This window comes from Alexandromys fortis, unplaced genomic scaffold (assembly GCF_014885135.2).
Source record: "Alexandromys fortis isolate MF-2015 unplaced genomic scaffold, M_Fortis_MF-2015_v1.1 scaffold_177, whole genome shotgun sequence".
Taxonomy (NCBI): domain Eukaryota; kingdom Metazoa; phylum Chordata; class Mammalia; order Rodentia; family Cricetidae; genus Alexandromys; species Alexandromys fortis.
In genome coordinates, this window is record NW_026068056.1 from 1,321,394 (window position 1) to 1,331,613 (window position 10,220).

Sequence of the window (10,220 nt, forward strand, 5' to 3'; positions counted from 1 at the left end):
ACCGCTATGTGCGCTTTTAAAAAATATTATTTTCTAATAAATTCTTTGAAGTTAAAAATAACAGAGTTCTTCCAGTTTGTCAAAAAAAAAAAAAGTGTGTATGTGTGCGTTAACAGTCTTGGTTTCCAAGAACGTGACCAAAGTGGCGGATACAAAGCAAATACAAACCATGAAGGCAGTACAGAAGACAGCTGTTACATTGGAAAATAGTTAAATTAAAATAATATATTTTCATATTTTACACTATTTCAAAAAATGAAATGTCATTCAGTTAAGTATTGATCTCTCAAAAATCTAATTTACAATTCTGTGTATAAAAATATAATTTGTGGACCCCCATGGAGCATGTTTTAGTTTACGCTAGCCGCAAAGCAGGAGCCTAGCAGACGAGGGATGCGGAGTTTTGCCTTCTGATGCGCAGGGCGAGGGAGTGTAGAAAAATAGACTCTCAGCAGGTTGCTTGGCCTCACAAAATAATCTTTCCCCCCCTGTGAGAACAGTTCACACGATAATAAATTATCCAAGACACAAACTAGTTAAGGCTCTTGAAGGTCCGTTCATATTATTTAAAACATCTATTCATAGCAAACAAATAAATAGCCAGGAGAGGAGAAGAAAATAACCCAAATAAGACAATAACGAAAAAAATTTAAAAAAATATATAAACTAAACACAACAACAGAACTTCCCGGGGTCTTTGCTTTCTTATAGTCTACTTTGGACTGTCCTACTTATTATTATTATTATTAATTATTATTATAATTAAAAGTCTCCTTCCGTGCGCTTTCCCGCGTCGGTTGCTTATCTCGCAGTCGCTCCCCGCCCCGCCCGCCCCCACCCCCCCTACCCAGTCCCCTCCGACTTCAGCTGGATTTGACCGTCATTCCCAAGGGATGCAAGGTCTCGCTGTCCAACAGCCAGGTGCCAATTTGGTAGAGCAGCTGCGAGTACCAGTGGATGCCCGAGGCCGGCCCTGAGCCCCTCGCCTCCGCTGCGGGTTGGGGTGCTGGGACGCTGCCCCCACCCCCGGTGTCCGTGCGGGTGGGTGCCAAGGCGGTCAGGAGCGCGTGTGCCAAGCGGAAGGGCGCGAAGGCCCGGTGCGCCCAGCCGTGCTCCTCGATGACGGCGTAGCACGAGGCCAGCACCCGGTTGATGAGGATGGTGCCGTGCGCCGTGAGCGGTGCGTACGCGCCCGCGGCCTCCTCACGCAGCGTCACGCTGTGCACCGCGGCTGGCAGCAGCCGGCGGTCCCCGTTGCGTTCGGCCACCACGTACACACGCTGGCCGGGGCGCACGCGGCTGGCGAAGAGCGCGCTCGGTCCCGATCCCGGTGCGGGCCCCGCGGCTCCCGAGTCGTTGTGCGGTGCCACGAAGAGCAGGTGCGCGGCGGTGAGCAGCAGGCGTTCGCGGGGCTCCCGCGTCTCGATCACGTAGAAGACCTTCTTGGCGCCTTCGTCGCGGTCCAGGAAGGTGAGGAAGTCGCTGTACAGCAGCCGGCCCTGGTCGTCAGCCGCCAACACGCGATCTCCCGGACGCAGGTCCTTCACCAGCTTGGTGCCACCCTGCTCCAGGTGCACTGTGGCGGATCCCGGGAAGCAGCCCCCGGATTTGGCCGCCACGGAGTTCTCTGCCGGGAAGAGAGAAGAGAGACGGGGTGTTGAGTGCCAAAGGAGACAGGTATGCCCGGAGTGTTTACGTGCGTGCGTGCGTGCCTGGCGGTTCACGTTCGGGCCCCACTGGGTCGGACCAGGGGCAAGAGCGTGGTGGTGAGACTGGGGAGCTGGCGTGGTGGAGGGTGATTGTTGCCGATCCAGACTGGTCTAGCGCAGACCGTCCTGCGCCAGCGCCCCAGTAAGTAAATTCAGAGGCAGGCACATTCCTAAACGACCCTTCAAGATTGCACCCGCACCAAGAAAAGTTAGCTGGCATCTCCTACAGGAGGCGGGGGACACTCCCAACCTTCCTCATGCCTCTGGTCCCATCCCCCTCTCTTGCACCCAGCCTCGCCGCGAACCCAGAAGGATATTTACTCTCCACTTGGATTCCTCAGGAAGCCTCCTTGAGCCCGCGCGGGCGCCGGGCGCACCCTCCTCTCTCGCGCCCGGACAGTAGGGCGCGGCGCCTCCCAGTGCGCGGTGTGAGGAGGCTGCGCCCGGGGAACCCAGGCCATCCCCGCCTCCCGCTTCACCAGTGAAGGCCTTGGCGTTGGCCAGTGGATGGCCAGGGGGTGGGGAGCGAAAAAATAGCTGTAGTCGTTGTAGCAACTGGACAAACATTCCAGAGGTTTGCCCGAAGTGTGAAAGCCTAAGACTTGTGTGGATTTTCTAATTAAAATCCAATAAAGAGCCTGGTATTGTCATTGTGATTTGTGGGATAAATGGGAAAAGGGGACACTTCCATTTCTCCCTCCTCCCCATTCTCAGCTCACTCTCCAGCTCGCTGGCCGCCCCCTCCCTATTTGCTCAGGTGCAACCTTCCTCCCCCTCGTGCAGTTCACACACAGGGACTCTCCAGAAGCCCGGGCCTCACAAGGCACTATTTGCACAGCCCGGCCTCTCTTCCAAGCACTCGAGATGTATATTTGAATTTTAAATGGCCAGGCCTGCTCAGAGCGCTGGAAGCGCGGGTTCTCAAGGCCCCTTGACTACCCGCTTTACTCAGCCCTCTGTAGCTCTTGGAGGCTCACTGTCCGAGAGGACAATAATTGAGGATGGGGCGGAGCGCAGGGGGCCCGGGAGGAGGGGTGGGGAGGTCCCAGTCTTCTTTGCATTCCAATCTCCAGGATCAAGCTTTTGGCAAATAGAGATTGCCAGAAAGAATCTTCCTGCTGGAATTACAGAAGGCTTTTAATCTTCTCATCGGTTTCTCCGGCATGAAGTGCGGGGCTGGCGGTTGGAAGCACTCCATAGCCCCCCAGAATGCGACCCGGGGCTCTAGCGAGCTGGAGTCGTCGAGTCGCACGACCCTGCTTGACACACAAGGCGCAGCCTCCCAGCCCGCGTGCGCAGAATGCCAATGAGCTGCCCTTCGCGGCTGGGGTCTGCACGGCCTGCAAGACCCTCGGGGCCGGATTACCGCTGCTCATTTGGGAGGAGATCCCCAAGGGACTCCCGCCAGAGGGACTCCGCGAACCGGGGTGACTGGGAGGCCTTGTGTGTCCAGTGCAGACTTGAGGTCCAGGGGGGAGCTTACTCAGAGCCTGGGCCACTCTGCCACCTGTGTTTCTCATCCTGATTTGAGAGTAGCGGCCGCACGAGGCGGCAGGGTGAGGGGGAGTGGTGGCGGGGGGGGGGTAGTTTCCAGGAGCTGACACCTTGCCACAGACCTTCCAGTCTCTGCTCCTGCAAGTCCTAGCCAGCTATTGTTGCCAGAGCCACACTTTCCTTTACCTTCTCAGTGTTTCTTGACGTTTAAATAATTTCCTACTAATATATGCAGTTAAAATACACTTTAGGAAACTTGGGAAGTTGGGGTGGGGGAGGGCGACGCCAGAACTCTAGGGAAAGTCACTGTAGCAAGTTAAGCTGCCTTGCCAGAGTACACAATCCCTAGAGGCTGAGCGGGCTGCCTGCCTTCCTAGCTGTTCCTTCCTGCAACGGAGTGTGGCGTTGCAGACCCAGGGAACTCCGCCTCGCACCGGCTGGGGGCAGCTGCTCCGGGCCGGAATCGCTTTCCGCAGTCTAGCCAGGGGCTTTCTGTAACCCAGCTGGGCTCCTAATAAGAACGGATGCTTCTGGGCTTGCCGCCTCCCGAAGTTGGAAGTACAGAGTTTATTACCTCCCACCAGGCCTTTCCCCGCACAGGCTTAGCAAGTGAGTTAAGTTAGTTTTGAATCCACAGGAGCCCAGCGGGGAGAAGCCAGTACCTGGGTTTATGCCCTGGACAGACCCTTCTGCCCCTGGTGTGTGTGGGGGAGAGGTAGGGAGATGGGAGGGGGAGCTGGCAGTAGGTTAAGCCCTAAATGAGTGGGAAGATCAAGGCAAGCGCTGGCTAAACCAGGAATCATCAGAAGAGTCTTAGGACCCCCTTTCACAATGTTCTAGACACCCCTGTCTCTACTACCTGAAGCAAGGGGCTTTGAAAACCACACAGCCTAGGAATCCAGGCATGTAGAGATGTTGGCCAGTGGCCTGAAAGGTTGCAGAGGTACCTGGCTGGGGTGGAGTGATGGGGTGTCATAGGAAATTTCCCCACAACAGAAATCTATTCATTATCAAGAGCATTCCCTTCTTTTCATGGCTTTTTATCCTCCACCCTCCTTTCCTTCCAGACCTCTGATGGGTAGTGTTGGAGATGGAGAAAGGCCATGGGGAGGCTAGCTTACCCGCTTTCACAGAGCAGTGGATGTGTGCTTTGGATTCATAGTAGACCCAGTCGAAGCCAGCTTCCACAGCCAGGCGCGCCAGCATGCCATACTTGCTTCGGTCCCGGTCCGATGTGGTGATGTCCACTGCTCGGCCCTCATAGTGCAGAGACTCCTCGGAATGATGGCCATCCTCATCCCAGCCCTCAGTCACACGCAGCTTCACTCCCGGCCACTGATTCATCACAGAGATGGCCAAGGCATTCAGCTTGTCTTTGCATCTCTGTAGGGAGAAGGGAGAACCCTAAGTGACAGGCACCTTAGTTGGTGGTTTCTCTACCAACCACGGGCCCAGGACCCATGGGGGTTGTATGAATGAGATGTGGGTGGGGGCATAGCAGCTGCTGGAGGGGCAGGTTCTCCAGGGAACCAGCTGAGGGCCTGTCTTCAGCCCAGAAACTTAGATGCAGCTACCTGAGGAATGAGAGCAGTTTCTTCTTGGGTGAGAGTCCAGTTGACATCTCTTTGGTGACACAGAACTACAGATGCACTTTAAGGATCGAGAGCCCTGCATTACGTGTGGAGGTTGGGCCTTTCCTTTATCTGCCTGGCCTGAGGAAACACACAGCAGCTCTGAGGGGTTAGAAGCAGCCCCAGGAGGAGCAAGCAGGTGAACGCTGATGTCCAGCATAGGCAGGGCCAGAGGACAAACATTCTTGGTTTCAGGCAGCCACATTCTTTCCCACAAGGAGCTCCTCTTTGCCAGGCTTGTCTGGGGCCTGATTGTATTCGTGTTTTCTTTGACCGGGTTCTCTTCCTCCCCTCTTGTTTTCTTGGCCCTGCACAGAATGGTGTCCGGCAAGTTTGAAGAGCAAACTTAAGAAGTGGATGGGGGTGGGGTGGGAAAGGTAGGGGGATGGGGAGCCAGAAAGGCCCAAGGCTTCTGAGCCCTGTCCAAGAGGGCGTCTAGTGTGAAATTTGTTACTCCACCTCCTCCCTGGCAGGGCAAAGTGGAATTTGGGATAGTGGGGGCACTCTTGGCCCACATTAAGGAAAAGGTGTAGTAAAAGTGAGGGAGCTGGGTCAAGCCTGTGTGGTGGAGCCCTAACTCACTGCTGGGAAGTTTGTGCTGCGGATGGTGGCATGCTGACTGGGAGTCTGTGGCAGAGACAAAATGGTAAGGGCCCCTTACTCAGAGAATTGGATCCCAGTGGAGGCAGGAATAATTTCAAATTGACTTCTGCAGAGGGTAGGGCTAGTAGCTCATGATCCCTCAGGCTGAGAGGATCTCAGGCAGGTTATAGGGATGGGAGAATGACCCTAGGTGACAGGCTCTAACAGTAGCCAGGATTCTTGCAAAGGCTTCAGGGACAGACCAAAGGAAAAATCATGTATATCTGGTAGCAATAAAGCCCAGGAATACGATTGTAGAGTTCAACACACAGCAAATAGGAGGGATGTAGTAACAACAGGTCGGCTCCGGCAGGTTTTTGGGCCTGCCAGCGGTTTTCTTTAGGAGAAAAGTCCAAAGGACAGAGTTGGAGTGAGGTCATCATAGGGATTGAACTCGTTTTACATGAAAATCAATAAGTAAACCAGGGTCAGTTTAGAACTGAGATTCGAAGTCAGTGCGCGCAGGCGCACACCACGGTACGCACTGCTTATCTCCTCCTTCATTCCAGCCTGCACTCCACCCCGCTCCCTTCTCTCCGGAGTGGGAAGCTAGCTCTGTGGCTCTAACAAGCTTTCCATCCCGCAGCAGGGACGAGCTAGGGTAGGCTGGAGAGGGCTCCGGAGCCGGATACCCTGAACTGCGCCACTAAGGCAGACACAGAGGACCCCAGGAAAAGAACTCCGGGCTGAGATAGGGCCTCGGTCAGGACAGGCCAAGGCCGATTGTCGCCTGAGTTGGCACCCGGTGCCCCAGAGCCCTCCCCCGCACCAGGCCCGGCGAGGTTCTGCTGGCAGATGCAGGGTACTCCCCCGCCCGCTCTGGAAGGGAATGTCACAGGCAAAGCCGGCAAGCTTAGCCCGGTTATTAATTCATTGGGTCGTGTGCCGCTAATCAAGCCCGGCTCTGTGCAGCCACCGTGAAGCCCGGCAGGGTCACTGGGGCCCGGCTTTGTGTCTGCGGAGGCCAAGTTGTTCCTGGGCCTCCGGCCCACCTCCCGGATCTGCACACCGGCGCAGTCCATGAGCGCAGAGCAGGCAGGGACTGTCGCCTCCAAGAGTGGGCTTCCCACATTGTGAAGGAGGTGATGTCCCACTTGAAGAGACTCTACTCTCTAAACACACCTCACTCCATTCTTCCCCTAACTGGGGCGGGGACAGACCCCACTCTTGAAAGCAGAAAACCCTCTTTAAACCCACACCTGGGCTCCTTTTCCAGGCTACCCCCTAAACACGTAGGAAATCTATTCAACCAGGTTCCTCAGGTGGTTCCCCCCCCCCTTCACCCTGCAGAGCCTGCAGATCAGGCCCCTCACCCCCAGCCCCCTGGCCGCGAGCACAACAGCCTGGCACTCTCTGAGGCCTGGCCTGAGCAAGGAGAGTGTCTGTCTGAGCTTCCCTCTCCGGAGTTAATATTAACCAAGAGCTCCTGCGGTCCAGAACTGCTCTGAAAGTTCCACTGGGGACGATCCTGCCATGGTTGAGGGACTTGGGCTCAGTCACCTTAGAGAGACAGACTGAGAGACTGAAGAGAGGGTCACTGAATCAGGTGGTTGGTTAAAGAGGGGCTGACCGAAGGCAGGTTCCCAGGAGAATGCTCAAATCCTGAGCTCGAGATTCTCCGACTTCATTCCTTCACTTCTAGTCTAGGCGTCTGTCTCCTTCCTTTCCTCTTAACTCGGCCAACCCGGAATAAGAAGCTGGTGAAGACTGTATCAAGGGGCGCTTCCTGACTGCCACCTTTACAACCATCTTCATGGGGGGGGCAGTCTTTACGGGGTGGGTGAGAAGATCCTGGCCTGGCTTCCCCCCCCCCCCATTTTTGCTGTCTCTACCCTTTCTTTTTGTGTTGGGAACCAGAGGAGCCACTGCCCAGGGGAAAAAAAATACTTGTTTTTGTTTCCTTCGTTTGAAGGAACTTGACAGAAGGTCAGAAGTTCAAATGCTGGTGGCGCGCGCACGCGGCGGTGGCGGCAGCAGCGAGAGTGACCGGCTGTAGGGCTGCTGGGCCTTGGGTCTCCGGCCTGGAGGACCGAAGGGAAGGAAGGGACACAATTTGGGGTAGCCTTTAGGGCGCTGAGGCCCGAGGGGCAGAGAAGGCAGCAGAAGGGTTGCGGTCCAGGTCAGGCCCGCGGAGCTCCGGGCTTTGCGACTCCTCCCAGCTCAACCCCTGCCTGCGCGCCCAAGGGAATGAGCGCGCTTGGAGCCCTGCGCTCTGCGCGTGCAGAGTCAGGGACCAGCCGCCCGAGCCCAGCCCCGCGCGCGCTGAAACCCTAGCCGCTGGATCGATAACGCAGGAGTAAGTGGAGCTGAAAGGCGTCTGCCGCGCCGCACGGCTGGGCGTTCTCGCAGCTCTGCAGCACGCAGAGGCCCGGCTCGCTGGGCAGGGGAGCTTGCCTGGGACCCCCTCGCAAGCCCACCCAGGGCTGAGGAACCTTGCGTGTCCTCGCCAGAGCTCTTTGCTTTAGCATTGTCTCCTTCCTCACGCGTTCACAAGGATCTCCTCACTCTGAGACGTACCCCCCCCGGGGGGGGCAGGGTAACCAGGGGATAAACGCCTGGGGCTGGCGGGAGAGTGCCCTGCGGCCCGCGCAGAGTTAACTGTGGCTCGCGCAGCTTCCCGGCTCCCGCGCGCGCCCACACTCGCGGTCCAGATTTAAGGTGGTCGGGAGCAGATGAGGGAGGTGTGTATGTGGGGTGGCCCTGTCCTCAGCCTCCAAGATTCCTCTTTGCTCCATCTCTGGCCCTAAGGCTAGTCTTCTAGGTTCCTCAGTCAGCAGGTACCCGGTGGCTAGCTGTGCGCAGGCAGTTCCACGCTCGCTCTCTCCAGCCCCCGCCCCCTGCTCTTGCGCCCTGCCAGCGCCGCTCCGCCAGCCGCTTGGCGCACCTAGCCCTAAAGGTAGGACTTGAATATTTTAATAGGGCAGTAAAAAGGATGCTGACCTATATTTGCAAGGAAACCCATTTCCAGCTTCAGTCATACGTGCATGGAGTTTCAGAAAGTCTCGATTTGGCTGGGAGATTGGCAGCCTAGAAATCTCAAAGGAGGTGGGGTAGGAGAGAGGGTTATGTTTTGCTTTGCCCTCTGTCCATCCATCCTTGCCGCTACTGCTACTAATATTTCTTCGCTTCTAATTCTTATGCAAGCAGGTTGAAAATTATAGCGATTGCAAAGCAGGCAAGTTCCAAGTCCCTCCCCTAAGGTACCGCGGGCTCTGGAGAACAGAGGAGCATCCTTAAAGAAATATCAATACATTCCCTCTGACCGGCACAATTGGGGACGCTGGGATCGCAGTCAGGCTACGTGGTACAGTGAGGGCAGGACGAGCACCTCTGGAGCTCCTGCCTTTTGTCAGAACTGCCCCCTGGCTTTCCCAGTTAAGAGTTCTTTGGTGGTGGCGGGGTAAAGGGTTGGGGGTGGTCTTGGGAGAGAAATACAGAAAGGGAAAGGTAGGAGCTAGGAGCTGAAATGCTCCAGGCTACGTTTGCAATGACCTGGCGGCCCCTTGAAGTATATAGGGTCATCCCCGCACCCTCCATTTTCTGTCCCCGCTTGGAAAGGGCAGACACCCCAAGAGTGAAGGTCTCTCCAAGTTACAAGCTAGAATAGAGACAGATAGAGGAGGCCATCCCGGGAGACTAACTAAGTGAGGGACATAGCAAAACCCATCTTCTGGTGCCCCCACACTACCCAAACCCTAAACTTCCTGCTGGACCCTTCACCTCCTTTCTCCTCCCGGAAGAGGAGTGCTAGGTGGGCAGGTGGGTGGGGAAGAAGAGGGCCAAGCCGCCTTTCTACCTGCCCAAAGAACAAACAGAGCAGGGCTGATTGCTTGGTCACAGGCAACCCCCCAGGGGAAGGAGCCCTTTTCCCACCCGAAATGGGTCTCTACCTGAGTCATCAGCCGGTCTGCTCCCGTGTTTTCCTCATCCTTAAATATGATGTCGGGGTTGTAATTGGGGGTGAGTTCCTTAAATCGCTCGGAGTTTCTTGTGATCTTCCCTTCGTATCTGCCGCTGGCCCCTAGGGTCTTCTCGGCTACGTTGGGGATAAACTGCTTGTAGGCTAAAGGGGTCAGCTTTTTGGGGTGCCGCCTCTTTCCAAACCCCCTACCGGGCCCGCACGCCAGCCCGGGGCACACCAGCAGCGAGGAAGCCAGGACCACCAGAAGACATCTCGCTAGCAGCAGCATCTCGTCCGCGGAACCCGAGGACTTGCGAGCTGTCCCCGCGCGGTCTGTGCGCGAGCGGGTACGCGCGGGTGTGTGCGTGTGCGCTCCTCCTTGCGCTCGGCTCTCCCTTCCTCGCTCGGCTCGTTCGTTCCCTCTGGCGCTGCCTGGCTCTTTCTCTTCCTATATAACCTTGCCTGCCGCTGCTGCAGGGGACTTGTCTCCGATCGCCACCCAGACAGGGGCTGCGATGGCAGGCTGCCGGTCGCTGGTAACGGAACACATCGGAGTTGGGTCTCGAGACAGCAATTAAAAGACAAAAAGAGCCTGATTTTAAATGGTAGCAAGGCTGGAGAGCTTGTGAGACAGGCTGCCTTTCGCACTATATTATAGCTGGCAGGGGCGCATCTGATTGGCCAAGCCGTACAAGCTTGTCTTCTGATGTTAACCCTGAGAAAGACTACATTTCCCCCCCTCTTGCTGCTGTGGCTTTATTTTCACCTGAAGGCTTCCAGTTTAAAAAAAAAAGAAAAAAGGGCTTTACTAAGGTAAAGGTGGGCGGGAGGGAGGAGACATGT

At 56.1% G+C, this 10,220-nt stretch overlaps 1 protein-coding gene across 1 annotated transcript; it reads right to left on the reverse strand.

Annotated features, from left to right (window-relative positions):
- Window positions 1-863: 863 nt before the first annotated feature.
- Window positions 864-9,997, reverse strand: Shh (sonic hedgehog signaling molecule). Its single transcript, XM_050119925.1, has 3 exons — window positions 9,367-9,997; window positions 4,325-4,586; window positions 864-1,627 (listed from the first exon to the last, which is right to left on the reverse strand). Exons 1-3 carry the CDS (start codon window positions 9,664-9,666, stop codon window positions 864-866), a joined length of 1,326 nt encoding a protein of 441 aa, XP_049975882.1. The 5' UTR covers window positions 9,667-9,997.
- Window positions 9,998-10,220: the final 223 nt, after the last annotated feature.

Excerpts from the sequence above, each read along its gene's own strand:
- Shh (XM_050119925.1), bottom strand. The coding sequence starts at position 9,666 with ATGCTGCTGCTAGCGAGATGTCTTCTGGTGGTCCTGGCTTCCTCGCTG. Across the intron at positions 4,587-9,366 it reads CAGACCGGCTGATGACTCAG|AGATGCAAAGACAAGCTGAA; the intron begins GTAGAGACCCAT and ends TTCTCCCTACAG. Across the intron at positions 1,628-4,324 it reads CCACTGCTCTGTGAAAGCGG|AGAACTCCGTGGCGGCCAAA; the intron begins GTAAGCTAGCCT and ends TCTTCCCGGCAG.